The sequence below is a fragment of the Zootoca vivipara genome, chromosome 9, assembly GCF_965207765.1.
Source record: "Zootoca vivipara chromosome 9, rZooViv2.hap1.1, whole genome shotgun sequence".
NCBI classification, from domain to species: domain Eukaryota; kingdom Metazoa; phylum Chordata; class Lepidosauria; order Squamata; family Lacertidae; genus Zootoca; species Zootoca vivipara.
In genome coordinates, this window is record NC_142592.1 from 56,164,320 (window position 1) to 56,186,094 (window position 21,775).

The 21,775-nt window shown below is 43.8% G+C and overlaps 1 protein-coding gene across 6 annotated transcripts; it reads right to left on the minus strand.

The window, feature by feature from the left end:
* Nucleotides 1-734: 734 nt before the first annotated feature.
* On the minus strand, nt 735-16,109 carry BID (BH3 interacting domain death agonist). Of its 6 annotated transcripts, XM_088676883.1 has the most exons (7): nt 15,993-16,109; nt 13,087-13,153; nt 7,459-7,521; nt 6,358-6,544; nt 4,216-4,364; nt 2,474-2,681; nt 735-1,589 (listed from the first exon to the last, which is right to left on the minus strand). In XM_088676883.1, exons 3-7 carry the CDS (start codon nt 7,465-7,467, stop codon nt 1,537-1,539), a joined length of 606 nt encoding a protein of 201 aa, XP_088533009.1. In that variant the 5' UTR covers nt 7,468-7,521; nt 13,087-13,153; nt 15,993-16,109; the 3' UTR covers nt 735-1,536. The 6 variants fall into 6 exon arrangements, with proteins under 6 accessions (XP_088533009.1, XP_088533010.1, XP_088533013.1 ...); XM_088676884.1 differs by lacking the exon at nt 13,087-13,153 and having other exon boundaries at nt 7,459-7,517; XM_088676887.1 differs by lacking the exon at nt 13,087-13,153 and having other exon boundaries at nt 2,469-2,681; nt 7,459-7,517.
* Nucleotides 16,110-21,775: the final 5,666 nt, after the last annotated feature.

Below are 21,775 nucleotides of genomic sequence, written 5' to 3' on the forward strand. Positions count from 1 at the left end.
AGAACTGCAGCTAGAAGGAAAAGGGATTAGGAATACAGGATCATTTTTTTTAGATCTAACCTTTCCTCTCAGTATTTTATCAAAACCCCATTCCCTAGCACTCGGTTTTGACAATGAAAGGGTCAGCATAAAATCCCAGCTCTCAAAATATTCTTTCTGTGCTGCCATGAAGAGCTGAAGTGAAAGAAATAAAAAAGCAATTTTAGCTCCATGGGCTAACCTTTTTCTTTTCTTAATAAAAGGGGCTGTGATATAATAAATAAAAGGAGCCATGTTTATTGTTGAACTTCTCATGTGGCATACACATTTTCAAAATTCCAAATTAGTCCATAGTTGAACTACATTTTACTTTTTTCCAAGCCAAGTAAAATGGAGAACTACTAAGGCAGTACTTCCACATACACCCTGTGTACACTTTCTCAAAAGCCCTTACTACTTAACCCTTAATGCTGAATCAAAATTTTATTCAGGATTATAGGGTGTGGTACAGTGGGGTGGGGAGACACACCTTTTCAAATTTAGCTGGTGGTGTAAGGAGAAGGCCACCAATCCACACAGATAAACGTACACATACACCCCTCTCTGCTTGCAACTATGTCAAGAGATTTATAAAGCAATACCAAGAACTGGCAAGTTTACAAAGGAAGAGCCCAGGGCTACCCAATCTATTATGAGCTGGAAATTCCCAAGTGCAAGTAAAACACTTGCATGACAGAGCAGAACCCACCAATCAATCAAGCAACCTTAAGGGATTTTTATTAGACATCACAAACCAGCTTCATTTAAAGCAAGAGTGGGTGACCTGTGGCCACAGCATTCCTACTCATTTGGGCTGGTTGGGTGGCACTGATTAATCCAGAAACACATGCTATCAGGGCAACAAGTTAAACACCTCTGCTGTAAAATTTGCTGCCCAATGTAAAAAGAACACAGGAAACAATTTTCATTTTTGAAATTTTACAAACGGTAACACAACTACATATATCAGCTACTTGAATTAACAAAAATGATCTGCTAAAAACTGGACAACAACTGGTTCTTGAGAGCCAGTTTCCAGGACAGCTGGAAAGATGAAGCTGCTCCAAGGCTAGGTGCCTTGGGGCACTAGCAGCATACATAGCCAGCACTGTTCCCCCAAGCTAAGGTTTTTTCAAATTAGTGCAATTCCTTTCACTGATGCCCAAGAGTGTTGTCCTTAGATGGGGTGGAGCGCCTGCCATTGCTCATTAAGGCTTTGTAGTTTTATAAGTGATCCCAAAGACTCTAATGCAGTTGGCGACTGGCAGAACAGAACATCTACCCTTTGCTCCAAGCTTATCATTTGCAAGGGAATGACAGACTGCTCCCACCATGACCCCAAGAAAAATAGCCATTTTCCTCCTGAGATGTAGAGCTGGACCAAGTATTTCAAGTAGAAAAAAGTCATTCATACTTTAAAGCAAAGTAAGCAGCACAATGGAACTAATTACTATTGGTAAAAATCGCAAGCAAAGCTTAAAACAGTTCCTTATAACTGTTTCCTGGTGTTGTTGTTTTTTAAAAAAAAAGATTTCTTAAAGGTAGACATGTTGTGTTCCCTTCATTCACCTCTAGAAGAGAAAGAAAAGAGGGAGTTATGTTCAGCCGTCCGCTACAGTTATATTCAATGGTCCACATATTTAGGTATTTCCCAAACAAGTGAACGCCAAAAGGCTTTTTCTTTCATACATGCCCTGCATGTATGCACAGTAATAAATAAAATAATAATAATAAATTATTAATTATTATTATTTATACCCCACCCATCTGGCTGGGTTTCCCCAGCCCATCCCTTTAGGGTCCAACTGAAGGCAGGATCACAAGTCAGAATACAGATTGCCAATGTGGCATCTGTGGACACACATGTGCCTGCAGCAGCCTTCCCTGACTCCTCCCTGCTGCAACTGAAATTTTGCAGTTGATGAAACCAGCTTCAGGGGTCTCTTTGTGTGTTGCTAACAATGATTTCTCTGGTTTGCAAGCCCCCCAAATTTGGTGAACTTGGAGTTAGGCTAACACACCAAACAGAGTAAAAAATGCTTGATTCCCTCATCCTAATAGAGGAAGTGTAAGGAACGTCAGGCCCTTGGGATTTCCCCCAGTCCATTTCCCCTGTGGGCCCCACTGTGCACCCTCAAGTCCCTCTGTCTGGCTGGAATGTGTCACTTGAACTGTAGTGACTACCTCTTGCATGCAAGGATGCAAGACGGGGAGACTGTATAAGTCATGCCCCACTGTTTTGTCTCTGGCCACAACCAGCACCACTTGCCCATGGGCCCCAGTTGTGCATCCTATTCACACATGAAGGGACCCAACAAACTCCATTCCTACAACATTTCACACGGCCTGAATAACCACTCCTTTGTCCCCTAGCTTCCAAAGTTGGGCTGAATTATTCACTGGGCATGGAGATAATTAAATAGCAACACCTAGATTTTATTTTATATCACCTCACGTTCCAAGTTGTTCACATAATCACGGAGGTTCTGGTTGATGTAGTTCACAGTTGTGCTGAACACTTGTTGTAGAAGAGATGGCACAGTGTTTGCTACTTTTTTGGCTAAAACCATAGCTACCACTAGCATGGCTCTCTCCTGCTCCATTTCCAAAGGGATCCTTCGCACAACTTCCTTCACTACTTGAGACAGGTGATTGGTTATTGCCTAAAAAGAGAGAGAGGGGGAAATGTACCTCTTTGAAATGCTGCCCTTCTGTTCCTCTTTACTCCAATCCCTCAGAAATAAAACCTATTTTCTCTTCCCCCTTGTCCCCACACACCGCAAGGCATTTGGCGGATCTTTGTTTTGCTCCTTTGCTGTTTACAATAGTTCCAAACATCAAAGATCAGTGTAACAATCATTAACATCCACCGACGACAGATTATTTTTTTAAAAAAACAACCATTTCTAAATTATACATGGTTTCAGTTATGTACGAATTTCAAAATTCAGCAATCCAATAATTTTTCAATAGCAAAGTAACTCCTCAAAGAAGACCAAATACTTTTAGATTATAATCTGCAGGTGTCAACTGTTTATAGGCCTTCACCACCGAAGCTTGAATAACATTAAGTTGCATTCTATTATAATCATGCACTGGCCACCCACTTAAATGCATTTATAGCCATATTTCTGGTGAGTAACCTAATGCAAAATGGAAATACACCTATATATATAAAAGCAACCTCCCCACCCCCACCCTGGCCAAATGAACCAAAACACTTGGGGCAATTTTGCTTTGCTCGCTCCACACCTCCAACATCTGCTCTTAAGCAGGCACTCCTTTGCTTAGCTGACAAGTAATTCCTTTTAAAACAATTCTCACCAATAGATGAAAAAAACAACAGCTGTATCTCTTCCATGTTTTTAATTTTTTAAAAAACATGCTCCCACAATAAAAGTACTATTACAGACATAAAATCAAGATTATCCTCCAGTGAAAAATGATGTTCCGATTGCAAGGCTATGCTTGCTTCATCACACGTGAGGAGGCTGCTTTTATGGGAAGACCCTCGACATAAGTAATGGCAGTCTGGTGACATAGCTCAGTTGGCAGAGCATGAGACTTAATCTCAGGGACGTAGGTTCAAGGCCCATGTTGGATAAAAAGATTCCTGCTTTGCAGGGAGTTGGGCTAGATGATCCTCATGGTCCCTTCCAACTCTATAATTCTATGATTCTACCTTCTAGGCAGAGGGACTTTTTAAAAATCACTCCAAGGGAAGCAGTGGGAGCAAGCCTTGGACTCACCTGCTTCGTGGAACACTGTTGTGCCCCAATGCCAATTTTGCAGCTAAGTTAGCTGCAAGAATACAAATCTAGCCTGTTGCTGGTGGACAGAAATTTCAGCTATAGAAATGAAGCTGAATGCCTTGTTGTCCTCTGTCCAAGAAGAAGACATATCCCTGCATTCCTGAAGTAGAAATTCCTGCCTTTTAGCTCATGAGATTGTAAGAGAATCCACAGCAAAACATGCCTGAACTCTCTCTCCCAACTCCAATTTTATGTTCCTCAGTCCCAACAATAAAGCTGAAGTAATTATTATAAATCCCATTCACCAAGTCACCTCTGCAAGAGAAGCATGGACTTTGCAAGGGTTCCCAGAAAAACCACACAGCAGTTATTTGGATCCAGGATTTCACTTATCATGGTAGATGAAACTCTGAAGTAAGCCCTAGATTTCATTCCTCTCAATCACCTCTTTGGACATGTTCTCCGCCATAAACTGCCTCACAAGGTTCTGTACGAATGATGGGTCAATCTCGGCAGCCAGCTGATCTCCGATTTCAGCCAGCTGAGCTCCGATAATCCGGAAAATTTCCTCTTCTTCTAAATTTGGATATATGACTGAAAAAAGATTAAACAGAATGGAATTATCTGATCACTCTTCCTCTCTGAACTTCCAGGGCCTACTGAAGGCTTTTTAAAATTTCAGCAGGCATTTTAACTGATGTTTCATTTTTCATTTTTTAGTGAAAACTGGTTGTTATTTTTTGTATTGCACCTTTGGGGGGGAAAATCACTGAAAGACTAAGTGATATATAAATTGTCCCTTATCCAAATAAATAAGGGGCATATCCACACCACATAGGTAAAGCACCACCCAACACACATTTAAAGCAGGGCTTCCCCTAAGAATCCTGAGAACCGTAGTTTCCCACTCACAAGGCCCTTTACAAACTGCTGTTCCCTAGATTCTTTGGGGGAAGTCATGTGCATTAAAAATGCACTGGATGTGACACATGGCATGGCTCTGCCCAAGGTTGAAGTTAGGTTTCAAACAGACAGCTGAGGAGGACAGCACAGAGGATTTGCTACAAGGGTCCACCATAGCATGGTGGTTAGAACACTGAATTTATGGCCAGGGTTCAAATCCCTGCCACAAAGCTTGCTAGGAAACCTTAGGGCAGCCACTGCCTCTCAGCCTAATCTACATCACAGGGTGTAACGGACTGGGCTGGCTTGCGACAGAAACCCCAGAGTGGAAAGTGTTAAACCCAACCTCCTTGTTGAGTGACGCATTCCATTCCTGAGGGGCAGGACTGCCACAAGTTTAAAAGGAATGGGGAGCAGTTATTTCAGTTGATAGAGTTGAGAGGGGTTTTGGGAGCAGGAGCGTGTGGGTAGGAGTAGGAGATACAGTCGTACCTCGGGTTAGGAACACCTCGGGTTACGAACAACCTGGGTTATGAACTTCACAAACCCGGAAGTATTTTCGCCGCGTGTGTGTGCGCAGAACCGCGGTTCGGGCCCTTTTCAGGTTACGAATTTTTCGGGTTACGAACTGCGACCTGGAACGGATCGCGTTCGTAATCCGAGGTACCACTGTATTAGAGTGTTTTTGGAGAAGTTTACTAGACCTATATTATTCAGCCAATGTTATATGTAACTAAGAAAATGAACTAAGATCTTATACGCATGAAACCATTACGCATTTTACATGTCCTCTAGTTTAATAAAGCTTTCTTAAATGTTATATTAAAAGCGGATGTGCCTAGTTATTCCAGCTACGTATCCTAACTCAAAAGGGTGGTGACTGTAGAGAGGTGGTTAGACTCAACCTGAGGAGCAGGAAAATAGTTTAAATCCTCAAGGTCAAGCCCAGGGAAGACAAGTGCTAGGAAGAAGGTGCCACAAAATAGCAACAGGCTGCTAAGGTGAACCTTAGGTAAAAAGGGAATCCTGACTGTGAGCACAAGGTGGTTCCTGATACACTTGCCGGGAGTTAAAAGGGATACCGAGCCACGCTATTGGGAGAACTGGAACTGCACTTCGATTCCTAGCAGACCCCAAACATAAACAGGCAGTTTATTTGGGCGCAAGAAGGATAGGGGGGTTGTTTGTGAAATAACCAGTTTCCTTCAACACTCTGCTAGTGGTATAGAAAGGGAGGCACATCGCATTGGCGGGATCCGCACATATTAGGTGGGATCATCTCAAGTTTAGTGACAACGCCAGGACGATCGTCGTATTAATTGGTGACAACGTCCTGGGTGGGATCGTTGTACAGGGCTACTGAGAGGATTATGTGTGCAAGGGGTGGGGGCTCTGAGCTGCTTGCAGAAAAGCCAGGATAATAATGTATGTTTACATTTTGCACGTGTGCTTTTAAATGGCCTTAATTGTTTGCAGAGCTATTTTTAATAGTTTTATTTATTTAAATGTTCTTAAAATAGTTATATTTATTGCATAGTTGTAGTTCTGTCTGTTTTAATTCATGCTGTCAGCTGCCTTGGGTCCTGCACTGAGGGAAAAGCCAGGGTATCAAACCAACCAACCAACCAACCAACCAACCAACCAACCAACCAACCTCCTTGCTTGCTCAAGATAAAATACCTACTGGCCTCAGGTTGCCCAAATCTGTTGCCATCTGTCTGAAGCTCCCCATCATCGTCCTGCTCTGAAACCAACTGGTTTTTCAAAGCACGAAGCTCTGAAGCAAAAGCACAGTTGGAAGACTTCTCCAGGAAGGAGTAGAGGAGAATCTTGGTTAGCTGTGCCTCCTGAAAGGGGCTATTATAATCACCCTATAATGTGGGGGGGGGGAGAGAGAAACAGAACAGGTATTATTTATGATAAACAAGCATGCAGCCAACTTCATTTAATGCTTTTTAAAAAAAATAAAAATAATAGCAGTTCCTAGTGCATGAAATCCTTTATCATCTTGATCCAGGGGTTATGCATATTTATAATCTTACCCTGTGAAACGAGAATATCAGTTTATATTTAAATACAAAAAGGGGAAGTTTGCAGCTCTTAAGATACTGTACTAAAAATAGCAGGCACTGTCAAACTCTCCAGAGTGAGAGCCAAGTATGGTTTCTAGTGTCCCGGGGCAGTTATTTTATAACTGTTGTGCATTTCTTTTTCAACTCTGCCCTTGTCTTCGAATCACCACCACACCATTGCTAATAAGGCGATCTTGGCATCTTTTAATTCACACTTGATGTCTGCAAAATGAGATTAAGGACCAGCTTGACTGAGCCTTGTGCCAGCATTAGCTTTCGTGGGCGACAGTGGAAGCTTATGCCAGTTTTTTAAGGTGCCACAAGCCTCTTTGCTGCTTTTTGTTGCAACAGACTAACATGGCTACTCTTCTGGAAATGGTCCCTTAGTTGTGCATGCACAATCAAAGCCAGCTATCAGAACTGAATTCTCAAGTGATTCTGAGCTAGAGCTACCTTAAAAGAGCAGTGTTTTCCATAAGAAAACGCGTATCTAAATGTATGGGTTCTGTGTTTGTGCACTGCAGCATTTTGTAAACTTTGAGAACTCGGAGTGTAAACTTTGAGAACTCAGGGGTGAGAGAGAGCTGAAAACTTTTAGGAGGAGTGGGGGAGGGGGCTTCTAGAAAAGGTGACTCAAAAATAACTTTACTTGGACAAACAACTCAACATTTCTTCAGACGATACAATTATTTGAAAATATTTTTTGATCCAACCTGGTCCATCGTTGATGCTGAAGCCAGGTTACTCGTAATCTTCGGAAATCACAGGGCTTCTACCTGCAAAAGAAGAATTGCATGTGATTTCTTTCCATCTCTTGGTTAATTCTCTCTGCAGCTCAAGCTTGCCAGTATATGCCCAGCAATTACCATCTGAAGATCATAGAGGCCTCCTTGACAGCTATTTCACACCAGAATTTTATATCTTTCTGCAGGGTGGGGTAAAGGGCAGAACTTCTCAAGATGTTTTATTTGCATATACTGCTGCTGGTGTTTTTGTTGATGATGAATTTCCACACTGGATTATTGCACTTTCTTCTTTTACCATCCCACAATGTCTGCCTGCACACTCCGCTGCAAATCTTGCTGCTCTTTGCCTAAACAGTTAAAGCACAATTACAGGTGAAACTCGGAAAATTAGAATATCGTCGAAAAGTGCATTTATTTCAATAATGCAACTTATTCTTTTTTATTTTAATTTTAATTTTTACAAATGCTTTCTTTAGGAAATTCCACAGTAATAAAACAACAAAAATAAACATTGCTATTACATTTCATTAATTACATTCCATTTATAATTGACCCGCTTAATGACAAATAATTACAATTACAACAAATCAAGGCTTGACATATCTTGCTTTGCATGTCATGCATCTATTTCATATATTGGTTTCACCTTTTAAGTTGCATTACTGAAATAAATGCACTTTTCGACGATATTCTAATTTTCCGAGTTTCACCTGTAAGCCTAGCTCAAACAAGGAGAATGAAAGCAGAGTACAAAGGAAGCGGGGACACTGAACGATAAACCCCAAAGGGGAAACCTCAAAGGAATAGGAAATCACTAAGACAGACCAAATTGTTTTAACTTGGCAATAAAAACCACAGGAAATAAGTATCGGTCTGCAGCTCAGGCTCCAATTATCCACTAACCACTGGCAATGTATTCTTATTATTATAACCAGTTTATGACCTGCCTGCCCAACACCCCAAGTCCCAGCGTGGGTTGAAACAACTAAAGCACCATGCTAAATACAGTTTAAAGCCACTTACAATCACAGAAGGTGGGTCCAAAAAGCATACATCTCAGGTGTCAAAAGCCAAGGAGAGAGGTGTGTCACTTATTACCTACTGCAAGCAGCCAGTGGCTGCCCTGATGCACAACTATCAGCCATGGTGGCCGGGCTCGATGGGAGCTGGAGAACAACATCACCTGGAGGGCTACAGCCTCTCCACACCTGCCTTAAGTAAAGCAAGCTGCAGTATTGTTTCTAAGGTATGGCTGCCACACAATCTATGTGACTGTTTGATACATGCTTTTAATATACTATAAATCCCTTTGGGGTGCTCCATGGGAAGTAATTATAAATGAATTATTACTCCTACTACAAGTTCCCAGTCCAAAACCCAGGCTGCATATATTGTTGTTGTTGTTGTTGTTTAGTCGTATCCGACTCTTCGTGACCCCATGGACCAGAGCACGCCAGGAACTCCTGTCTTCCACTGCCTCCCGCAGTTTGGTCAGACTCATGTTGGTGGCTTCGAGAACACTGTCCAACCATCTCATCCTCTGTCGTCCCCTTCTCCTTGTGTCCTCCATCTTTCCCAACATCAGGGTCTTTTCCAAGGATTCTTCTCTTCTCATGAGGTGGCCAAAGTATTGGAGCCTCAGCTTCACGATCTGTCCTCCCAGTGAGCACTCAGGGCTGATTTCCTTCAGAATGGATCAGTTTGATCTTCTTGCAGACCATGGGACTCTCAAGAGTCTCCTCCAGCACCATAATTCAAAAGCATCAATTCTTTGGCGATCGGCCTTCTTTGTGGTCCAGCTCTCACTTCCATACATCACCACTGGGGAAACCATAGCTTTAACTATACGGACCTTTGTCGGCAAGGTGATGTCTCTGCTTTTTAAGATGCCGTCTAGGTTTGTCATTGCTTTTCTCCCAAGAAGCAGGCATCTTTTAATTTCGTGACTGCTGTCACCATCTGCAGTGATCATGGAACCCAAGAAAGTAAAATCTCTCACTGCCTCCATTTCTTCCCCTTCTATTTGCCAGGAGGTGATGGGACCAGTGGCCATGATCTTAGTTTTTTTGATGTTGAGCTTTAGATCATATTTTGCGCTCTCGTCTTTCACCCTCATTAAAAGGTTCTTTAATTCCTCCTCACTTTCTGCCATCAACGTTGTGTCACCAGCATATCTTAATTCCAGCCTTTCGCATGATGAATTCTGCATATAAGTTAAATAAGCAGGGAGACAATATACAGCCTTGTCGTACTCCTTTCCTAATTTTGAACCAGTTATTCCGTATCCAGTTCTAACTGTAGCTTCTTGTCCCACATAGAGATTTCTCAGGAGACAGATGAGGTGATCAGGCACTCCCATTTCTATTATATATTGCATATATTAATCTGTGGCAATATTGTAGATTCTATGCTTCACACAGCCTGCAGTGAACTTTAAATGAAGCATATTAAAAAATGTCCAGTAGCACCTTAGAGACCAACTAAGTTTGTATTGGGTATAAGCTTTCATGTGCATATATCTGAAGAAGTGTGCATGCACATGAAAGCTTGTACCAAGAACAAACTTAGTTGGCCTCTAAGGTGCTACTGGACATTTTTTATATATTTTGACTGCGTCACACCAACACGCCTACCTACCTGAATTTAAACGAAGCTTTAAAGTTCAAAGCTTTGGTAAATCTTTTTTCTTTCTTTTTCTTTTTGCGTGTGGGGGCAATCACAAAACGTATTATGTTGTACAAAAATTAGGAGCAATCCTATACTGAATGCAATGTGTGCAGAGAAAATGTTGCTCAAGTATGAGAAAAAAGCTTAATTGGTTAAATGGAGATAAGAGAACCTATGTAACCGAACTATAAAATAATTGCAATGTTTACTGGTGCCACCTAGGGGTTGCTACCAAGCTTCCAATACAAAACAGTGCAGACATTTGTCAGAACTGGGAAAGTGAAATAGCTTTAGTTGCAAAGGTTGCAAAATACACCAATGGTATTTAATGCATAGATTGGGCAAGGGGATACCACCCCCCAGCTTTTTTGTGGGGGGAGAGAAGCCACAATCAACAGTCAGAAATCAAATTTATATAAGGCTCCACTAAAGGAAAAATGCCAAAGAAATTGAAATTTCAAAATGCAAGGGAAGGTAAATGCCTTTGCATTACTGATTCATTCATCCCACACTTTTGACTACACTTTTCCATCACTTTCCTAACCACAAAAAGTCACTTCCTTTTTTAAAAGTAGACCTGTTGCACTAGGGTGACTACTTTACCTGCTGAAACCTCGGGAAAGAACTCAACACTGTTTTTAGAGAAATGTTCCATCAGCACAAGCATTTCAGCCTGTCAGATGGAATAATTCCAGGGGGTGGGCCAGAAGAGAGGGGAGAAGTCCCACTATGCAAGCAGAAATCGGGGGGGGGGGCTTCTGCTGATGGGACACATTAGGTGAATCTCACCCTAAACTTTCTGGTATGCGCATGAATCGCCAAGTAAAGATATAAAGGGTGTCAATCATATAAGGACAACAGTCATCATAATATCATCGTCACAGCCATGAAAAAACACATGTTCAAGTCAACAACCTAACAAAATGACTCATGTTGCAAAGGTCATATTTATTAAGGAAGTAAGTGGCTGTCAGCATCAAATTCTCAGCTCCCAAGTTCCAGGAAACACAAAACATTGTACTTCTGGAAGCAGGAATGAATGACAGTAGTTCTCTAGGTGGACTTTTTGGTCAAGTTGAAAAGCAGAATACTGGCTGGCATCTATTAATATTGGATGTGCTCCCTTTTAATTTTTTTGCTTTGTGGGCAATTATTTACACTGATTGCTTGCTCACCTCAAACTCCAATAGTAAGAATGAGGTCTTTGGTGATAATACCCCTTAATTCCTTTAGTTGGGTATGATTCTTTTATTTTATTTTTAGCATTTCTCATTGTCTGTTCAGGTTTCCAGCTGCTAAGTGTCTGGGATGTAGGTTTGACAAGAGCCCTCTTTATTCCTGTTGCTTGTGGGAGTTATCTTGTACCTCTAGCAGAGTTTGAAATTTTCCATGTGCCAGGCTCATTTTTCACCCTTGCGACCCAGTGAAGCTAGGCGCCAGAATGGCACCTGACGTCTCCACCACCTGGAGGTGCGTGACTGAGGATCCTTTGATCTTGCCTGTTTTCACACGCTAACATCACATCCTGTAGAATTCCGTCAGTGATATTTTATCTGCACAATCAGGAATCCAAGAGTTGCTCCTAAATGGCAACTAAACATTCCATTTTAGTGACTGTAACCCTGGTTTAAGGACCCACCTGGGTCCTTATATCTGAGTTTCTAACACTGACTCTAGATTTAGGGGGCTTGCAGTGTTGTTTTCATTTATGATTACATTCACAGTGTCTACTCACAGGCTCACCAGCACAGAGTTAACTGCTCACAGGAAAGAGACCTACTCATGTGGACCATTGAGTGAAGCCTACCAAATGCGGGGAAGTGTTTGCGCAGTAGACAGACAGCCTGAGCAGCTCACGTGCTGCCAACTTGCAAAACTTTTTTTTTTCCCCTCAGGTAGTTTAATTGCCAGTTGCACACCTAAAGATATAAAGCAGCCAAAAGCACCCCATTCATAGGTGGTGGTGAGGAAACAGATAAGAGCTATAGCAAGTAGATGCTGAAAAAGTCTCACTGTTCCAAATGTAACAGAGACCAATCTTATCCAAACCCACAGGAGACTCCAGATATTCAGAGGGTAACAGGAGCACACACATGTGGGCAAACACTTCACAAAAGCACAATGTTCCTATGGGTTATGGCCTCTATTCTCACACCCTGGCTCCAGAAGAAGCTTCTTGCAAGATATACCTGCCTCCAATCACAGTGGGAAAAGGGAAATATAACTGAGGCTTCTTAATTTACTCAATGGGTCACTGGCCAAAAAGATTATTATTAATAAAAAGAATAATATTCCAAAGTTGAAGATAGACCCAAATTCACTTTGGAAAAGGAGGCCATTTCCTCCAAACATGAGCAAATGTGAGGAGGTTCTGCTGCAGGGGTGATCTCGATTTTCCTCACCTTTGCTCTTGTAATGAAACATACAGTCTCCAAATCCAACACAACAGCTCCCTCTCTAGTGCATCAGGTGTGCTGTCCACATTGGGTGTTTTTTTATTTCAAGTGCCTTATGTGCATGTTTGTTTCATGCTTTGAAAATTTTTGGGGGTGGGGTGGGGTGTAGAGGAAGAAAATGTGACTTTGTGACTAGGTAATACAAAGGCCAGGCTATCAAAGTTGTAAAGCTTGATTTGGAGAAAATGCTCAGTGTCACCTCCCTCCAGCTGTGTCCCACTTTATCCTAAGGTAAAGTTGAGTCAATTGTTGCATTCAGGAATGTGATTGTGATGTAATGTCTCACCCCATTCCACTCTTGATGATACAAGGTGGTCTTGCACCACTAGGAATCTGGAGCAGGTGGGAACAGAAAATGAGAGGATGCGTGTGTAGGAAGACACACAGTGCATCCAATATTCAAGTTCTTCCTACACACATACACACACATTGCCAGCCACAATAAAAATATTTAAAGTTATATAAACAAAACCTGATTTCTCGCTTCTTGTTGTTTGGTCACACTGGACTTCTGAATCACTGCACCAGGAATTGAGAACCTGTGGCCCTCCAGATGTTTTATTTTATTTATTTCAACAATTAGATACTGCTTAGTAAGTAAATTGGGACCCAGGTGGCGCTGTGGTTAAACCACTGAGCCTAGGGCTTGCTGATCAGAAGGTCAGCGGTTCGAATCCCTGTGACGGGGTGAGCTCCCGTTGCTTGGTCCCAGCTCCTGCCAACCTAGCAGTTCGAAAGCACGTCAAAATGCAAGTAGATAAATAGGAACCGCTACAGCGGGAAGGTAAACGGCGTTTCCATGTGCTGCTCTGGTTTGCCAGAAGCGGCTTAGTCATGCTGGCCACATGACCTGGAAGCTATACGCCGGCTCCCTCGGCCAATAATGCGAGATGAGCGCGCAACCCCAGAGTCGGTCACGACTGGACCTAATGGTCAAGGGTCCCTTTACCTTTACCTTTAGTAAGTAAATTAAAACAGTGATTTCCTGGACTCCAAATCCCATCAGCCCCAGCAAACATGCCCAAAGATCAGGGATGATGTAAGCTACAGTTCAATATCTAAAGGAAGAGAAATTGGAGATCTGCCAGGGCTTTGGCAGGGTGCCAGTTAACTCTTTCCCTAGGCTGATGTACTTACCTATATTGCTAGTACAATTGAGAAAAGAAAGGAGAGAGAACAACTGGAGCGACATGGGATTTTCTGGACTAATGGATTAACATTTGGCAAAGAAAGAAGAAAAATTATGGACAAATAATTACTACACGCAGTAGGATATAAGATATAAATCTTCATTTGTGGACTAATTATTGAATGTGTTAATATGAATAGAAGTTATAAACGTTGCAGCTGCTGAATGGATTATAATTATGATTGGAATGCAACTGGATTAAGTAAGACTTTGGAAGCAGAATTTTTTTAAAAAATAAACCTGTAATTCTAGCATGTGGGTAGGCCACCAAAATTATACAATTGGATATTTGATTTGGTATTGTGATTTGATATAGATATAAAGGTAAAGGGGCCCCTGACCATCAGGTCCAGTCGTGTCCGACTCTGGGGTTGTGGCGCTCATATCGCTCTATACGCCGAGGGAGCCAGCGTTTGTTCGCAGACAGCTTCCGGGTCATGTGGCCAGCATGACAAAGCTGCTTCTGGCGAACCAGAGCAGCGCACGGAAGCGCCGTTTACCTTCCCGCCGGAGCGGTCCCTATTTCTCTACTTGCACTTTGATGTGCTTTCGAACTGCTAGGTGGGCAGGAGCTGGGACCGAGCAACGGGAGCTCACCCCGTTGCAGGGATTCGAACCGCCGACCTTCTGATCAGCAAGCCCTAGACTCTGTGGTTTAACCCACAGCGCCACCTGGGTTGCTGATATAGATATAATGAGGTGTATTTTGGATTTTTGTATTTGAAAACTAATAAAAATTATTGTAAAAAAATACAGTTCAATGATGTCTAGAGCTGGGGTTCCCATGGGCACCAAAAAGACATCAGACACCCCTGATAGCACTTCCCATGACCCCCTGCGACTCCCAATTTTATATATAAATACATATTAAAGGGGGAGGTTGTATTTATTTTGAGGCTGAGCAAATGCTTTTACTTGTTTTGGGAGAGTTCTGAGCATTGGCAGCTTATGCGTATTTTTTTCATGCTCAAGTCCGTTTCTTAGATTTCCAAATGTGCTTTTGGGCTAGAAAGATTGGGGACCCCAGATCTACAGGACCTGCAGTACATCCTCCTGTCTGCATCTGGCAAATGCAGCCAGGGCACCACAGCCATACAGGATTCTCCCTATGGACCCAACCAAGGAAAGTAAACAAGTCGCGGCAGCTGCTGTTTCTGCATCTCCTCGCTGCTCACTTTCCTGCTCCATCCATGCTTGCAGGGAGAGGGGTACTGGCAGGAGGGAGCCTTGCCCCGTGAAGGGAGCCCCCAAAGCCCAAGGTCCTGGCTGAACATGCCGCTGTGGGCATCTCTCTAACAGCCAACTCCGGCTTTGTCCAAAAAGAGGCCTCTTGTTCCCCCAGCTCGGCCTGCCCAGTCAAGGAGCCGACAAGGCGCCCCGAGGCCTGCCCTACCCCTGACCACCATCACAACCACGGTTATTTCCGGACACCCCCAGTGGGGAAATCTTTGGGCAGCGTCTGCCTGGGCCGTGCGCGTGTCCTGCAAATACCTCCAAATTGGGGGGGGGGGAGAAAAACCGCGCAACAAAATACTAGGCGGCAAACCCAGAAAGAGCAACCGCACCCACCCAATGCTAAAAACAGAATAATAAACGGAATTAATCGGCTGCCCTCTGCCTTTTCATGGCACTTCGAGGAGTCTCCCTCAAAAGCGCACACACAAAAACCAACAAAAGCCCTCAGGAAGGAATGCTTTAAGAAAACGGCGCGTTACCTTCGGCAATACTTTCCAAGCGTATCTGCAGGCTAATATTCTTGCCATGGCTATTGAAAACGAATAACAACATTTGGAACAACTACAGTATATGCTACTGCCACAGAATTAGGAGGCGTGACATGGGAGGGGGGGTGCGCACACAGAGAGAGGGAAGAGCCACGAGGAAGCGCATCCAGAACATCAAGCAAGCGGGTCTCGCCTATGGCTGAACCAGTGAAGGAAGCGCGGGGAGAAGGAGGATTCCATTCAGTGCCTTCTCAACATTCCCAAACATTTTTGACTCTCTTTTTAGGCCGGAGATCTTTCGGCGGGGGGGGGTGGTGGGTGAGGGAGGAGGCGCTGCTAACCGGCCACCAGCAAAGCGCCCCCCCCCATTGCGACCACACCCTCGCGCGCGCGTCGGGGAAAGAGAGGCTCTCCAAAGTGGGGCGCGGGAGAGGCTGGAAACCCCGGTTCTCCGAAGAGACTCACCATGCAAAGCGGCTCTGCCCAGCTCAGGTCCCGAAGCCCCGCCGCCTGCTTGCTTGCTTGCTTGCTTTCCTTTTTCGTCCCCTCCGCTCAGAGCAGCGGATTCGCTACAGCGAGACTGACTTCACTTCCTCCTCGCGCCGCTTTTCGTGGTGCGCTCCTCCCCTCCAAATCCCGCTTTTTAAAGCGACACGGGCCCTTTTCGCGAGCTCGCCAAGTTGCCCACGAGTTGTACCTTGGTCTCGGGAGGAAATGCTGGGAGCGGGGCGGCGACGGGGATTACACATTTCTGATTCAGCGACATCCAGCCAAGGCGCTGCTATGCTCTTCTGAGAACAAGCTTTCCAAGAAGCGATTTGCCCGTCACGTCCCGTCCATTGCGCCGGGTTGTTCGGGCTTTGGCGCGCTTCAAGGCAGCCTTCTGGTCGCGGGAGCTTTGAACTTCTGTGCCAAGCTTTAAATGCCTGCTGAAAACTTTCCTGCTCCGCCAGGCCTCTGCAGTCAATTAAGAATCCGTCCTTCCACAGTGCTTAACTGATGTCTGCTCATAGCTGCCAAGTTTTCACTTTTCTCGCGAGGAAGCCTATTCAGCATAAGGGAAAATCCCTGTAAAAAAGGGATAACTTGGCAGCTATGTGTCTGCTCTTAACTTCCTTACGGTTTTTATGTTTTATTGTTGTAAACTGCCTTGCTATATTTTAAAATGACATAAAAGGTAAAGGGACCCCTGACCATTAGGTCCAGTCGTGACCAACTCTGGGGTTGCGCGCTCATCTCGCATTATTGGCCGAGGGAGCCGGCATATAGCTTCCAGGTCATGTGGCCAGCATGACAAAGCCGCTTCTGGCATACCAGAGCAGCACATGGAAACGCCGTTTACCTTCCCGCTGTAGCGGTTCCTATTTATCTACTTGCACTTTGACGTGCTTTCGAACTGCTAGGTTGGCAGGAGCTGGGACCGAGCAACGGGAGCTCACCCCGTCACAGGGATTCGAACCGCCGACCTTCTGATCAGCAAGCCCTAGGCTCAGTGGTTTAACCACAGCGCCACCTGGGTCCCTTAAATGACATAGTGGTATATAATTTTTTAAATAAATATATATATATGACCAAACATATGATTAATCAGATAAGTCTGCATCAGTTTGCATAGTTTATTGTAATACAGTAATGGTGAGGTGGGCCAGAATACCCATTTTTAGGTGTCACATTTGCAGTTATGGCCAGTGTGGTGTAATGGTGAGAGAAGCCTTCCTGAACTTGACGCTATCCAAAAGTTTTGGAGTCTGCAACCAACATGGCCAGTGGTTAAGGAGAATGGGAGCTGTAGTCCAGCAACATCCAGTGGCCACCAAGACATGGGGAAGTCTGGGTTAGACTAGGCCTAAAGAGACCCAGCTTAAAATCCCCACTAAGCCATGAAGCCAACTGGAAGACTTTGGGCCAGATGCCATCTTTCAGCCTAACCTACCTTACAGGGTTGTTGTGAGGATAAAATGGGGAGGAGACTCACATATACCATTTTCCGCTTCTTGGAGGGGGCATAGGAAGTAAATGGCTAATGACGGGGTGGGTGGGGTGAACTTCCCCCCTTTTTCTTAACTGCCTGAAGGATTTGGTTGGTGGACAGAATAAAAATGGCATAAAATAAATACTTTGAAAATAAATGAATGTTCACACAAAGCAGTACCTCAGAAGAGGCATTTCCTCCAAGGTGTGACCTAAGAATAATGAAACTCTAAGCAACAGCTGTCACCCACATTCTAAGCAGCAGCAAGTTACTTTAAAAATGGCAAAAGTTGGCCTGCCGTGCCTTAGCCAGGCTATCTGCTCTAGAAACTTACTTTGAAAACATTCTAAAAACATCTATGTGACTGTAAGGGGAAGATCTGGATTATTATGAACTTGGAGGACGATTTGAACTTTAGAAAAAAGACGGCAGTGGACAGTTGCGAGGAATTCCCAATTTCTTGAAGCATGGGAACCCAAATAAAAAATTCGTTAGATGATTTGGCATAACATTCGGTTTTATTGATATATATATGTGTATAATTTGAAATATTGAATGTGATATAATTGGTTTTAATTGGAAAATTAATAAAAATATTTTTTTTAAAAAAAGAAAACATTCTAAAAACTGCAATGAAACTGCCAGAATCATTGCAGCAGGCAAGCGAGGTGGGAGTGCTAATCTGCAAAAAGATCAGGCAGCCGGATTTTTGGAGGCAGGAAGCGGCAGGAAGGTAGGGAAGGAAGGAGTGTGTGTGAAATCTGCCTGTGCATCCTCAGCTAGCCTCCTGCCCTGAAGTGACAGTAGCAACACTGGCATCACCAATGTGGAACAAGGATTTAAATCAGGAGTCCCCAAACTAAGGCCCGGGGGCCGGATGCGGCCCAATTGCCTTCTAAATCCGGCCCGCGGATGGTCCAGGAATCAGCATTTTTTACATGAGTAGAATGTGTCCTTTTATTTAAAATGCATCTCTGGGTTATTTGTGGGGCCTGCCTGGTGTTTTTTACATGAGTAAAATGTGTTCTTTTATTTAAAATGCATCACTGGGTTATTTGTGGGGCATAGGAATTCGTTCATTTTTTTTCTTTCAAAATATAGTCCGGCCCCCCACAAGGTCTGATGGACAGTGGACCGGCCCCCTGCTGAAAAAGTTTGCTGACCCCTGATTTAAATGCCTCTCCAGTTAGGTATTGTACATGGAAAACAGCAAAATACGTTGTGAGGCTGAGAAGAAGCAGCTTGCTTAAAGCGACCTGTTGAGTTGATGGCAGGTAAAGAGATTTGACTTGCTGGTTTGTTCAGTTTGGGAGTAAGTTAGACCTGTACATGGGAGTACATGGGAGTAAGTTAGACCTGATCTCTGTTCATGTGATTGCTAAGGAAATGAAGAAGCCCTGCAGATGTTCTCTAGAGCAGCGTTTCTCAACCGCTGTTCCGCGGCACACTAGTGTGCCGCGAGACGCTGGCTGGTATGCCACGACGTGCGGCGACGAGAAGGGCGATTTTGCAGCTGCAAACTCCACCTCCCTGAGCGTCCTATTTCTTCGCCCCTTCTAGTTTCCACAGACCAATCAGCTTTCATTACAGTGGTACCTCGGTTTATGAACACAATTGGTTCCGGAAGTCTGTTCATAAACTGAAGCGTTCATAAACTGAAGCGAACTATCCCATTGAAAGTAATGGAAAGTGAATTAATCCGTTCCAGACGGTCCGCAGAGTAAGCGTTCATAAACTGAAGCAAACTTTCCCATTGAAAGTAATGGAAAGTGGATTAATCCGTTCCAGACGGGTCCGCGGAGTACTTAAACTGAAGCGTTCATAAACTGAAGCATGGGTGTAATTGGTTCCGGAAGTCTGTTCATAAACTGAAGCGTTCATAAACTGAAGCGAACTTTCCCATTGAAAGTAATGGAAAATGAATTAATCCGTTCCAGATGGGTCCGCAGCGTTCATAAACCGAAAATTCATAAACCGAGGTGTTCATAAACCGAGGTTCCACTGTATTTCCATTTTCCCCATGCCTCACGTGACAGGATCATCCCAGAATCCTTTAGCCAAGATTCAAAAGGTAGTTTGTTGCTAATTCACGGAGGCATGAAGACCAAATCGTCCTCTCACAAGTCCGAGAACACGCACAGGGTAAGATACGGGACGGCGGGGTCGGGTGGGGTGGATCAGAAACCCGGATCTTTTAAGAACTTGGCAGCGCTGACCCGCCGGAAAGCAATATTTGGCAAGTGTTTCTTACAGTCATAATTATAATATAGGGCGGCACAGAGTTAATTTTTTAAACTTTTTTAATGGTGGTGTGCCTCGTGATTTTTTTCACGGAACAAGTGTGCCGTGGCCCAAAAAAGGTTGAGAAACACTGCTCTAGAGAACACATGCAGAGTGAGAGCCTGGTGCTTCCTTATAATGGGTGCATTGGCTGTGGGCTCAGCTGTTTCAGCCAATGCAGTTTCCCCTTCCTGAAGACGGGCAGGTGTGGGCTCAGTGATGAAGAATTTGGGAATTCCCCTGCTGAACAGGTGAGCTGGGACACAGGGGGGAATCCTTTGTTTCTGCCCCACTGAAAGAATGAAACGTCTTTAAAAAGTAATGCAATGAGGTGCTTTCCTCACTGACTCATACTATGTCCTGTGGTGCTGCAGACATGCAATTGTTAATGCTGTGTTCCCAAGACTGCCACACATGAAAAAGCAAAGGTGCTATTGATGGTTGTGTACCTCTGGAGAGATAGGGAGAGAGAGTTGCCACCTTTTCTCCAAAGTCACAGTTGTCAAAGTGTGCAAGAAGTGAAATGGACCCCAAGGTAACAAAGGCAGGGGCAGAAAACAAAAGCAGGAAGAGAGTTCTGCTTACCGATAATAGGTTTCTGCTTGTCTTTCTGCTTTTATCAAAGGAAGCCCCTTTTCTGAAGAACTAATAAAGTGACATATAAAGTTTTTTGCAGTGTCTACATGACATACCTGCCATCAAAATGACAGCCTGTACTCCCCACCCCCACACTTTGCACTTCCCAGGGTGGGAATGGGGGAATCCAGTAAGTTAAAAAACAAGAACCCTGCTGCTAGCAACTTAATTTATGGTATCTAAATGACCAATTTGCAGTATTAAGCCCCCATCTGAAAGCATCCTGATACTGTATGTATGTAATTATAAAAGGATCAGGGTGTGTGTGTGAGAGTCCTTTTAGGCAGGGTCTAGATCTGGCATTCAAAGCAGTTGCCCTAATGGTTTATCTCTGCTAAGGAAAAAAATTAGGTCTTTCAAATACTGTATACCCCCTAGTTTAATAAATCATGATAAAAAAATATAAAAACTGCTCCTTCTTAGGAATGCTTCTTCGTACACTGTGACATAGCAACTTTAAGACAAGGGACTGTGCCAGTTTTATCAGAAAGTAGTTCAAAGGGTTCATTGCTTGAAATAAGAGAAAGGAGTGGGGTGAGAATGAGGCATAGACTCGAACGGCAGATTCATACATTTCAAAATCTTCCCAACACTGCTTTCTGAACTTCCTCTTTCCTAGCAATAGAAAGTGAAACTGACAGCTGTTTTTAGCATGTATGAACCAAGAAGTTATGAACTATGTACAGTATGTATGTTTCACCTCAGCTCCTATCTGATAACAGTACTTACAACTGCCCTGCCACGTAGGTTAGGCCAAGAGAGACTTGGCTGTGTCTCAAGGTCACCCAGGAAGCATCAGAGCTATTTACGAAATTGAACTCGGGTCTCCTTCAATACTTAGTGCCATGTCATATTGCCTGAACTGGCAGTATATAAATGCAAGCATATATATGCATAGGTAAATGTTTCAATTTTATTGATTAAATAGTTATTCTGTGCTTCCTTGCGAAGGAGACCAGGGAAGCAAAAAACAGCCATAAAGCCATAAAAACAGCCCATTGCAGTACAGATGCATACAGTGAAAGATCTCAACTTCAAAGGCTTGTTGGAAGAGGAAGGACTTCACTATTCAAGCGGAGGGGATTCCAAGGGTAGGTTCCACAACTGAGGTGCTGGAACTGAGTTCTGGAGAGTTCCGGCTGGAAAAAAAGAAGCCCTGGCTCTGCAGATTCACTTATGCGAATATCCGGCTCCTTACTTTCTTGGTTGTTTCTGCTGTAATTGGTCAGTGGTGGCCATTTTCAGGAAGCAAGTATGGAAAGAGGGGAGTGATATCTGACGAATCAGAGAGCAGGGGGGAAATCAGACAAATCAGGGCTGCAGGAGAGGTCAGACAAATCAGATTGGCTCCCCCCCCCTC

Coding starts and splice junctions, on each gene's coding strand:
- BID (XM_088676884.1), bottom strand. Junction 2,682..4,215: donor CGGAGAACATGTCCAAAGAG/GTGATTGAGAGG, acceptor CTCTCTTTTTAG/GCAATAACCAATCACCTGTC. Junction 1,590..2,473: donor TTATGTGAACAACTTGGAAC/GTGAGGTGATAT, acceptor TTTCTCTTCTAG/AGGTGAATGAAGGGAACACA.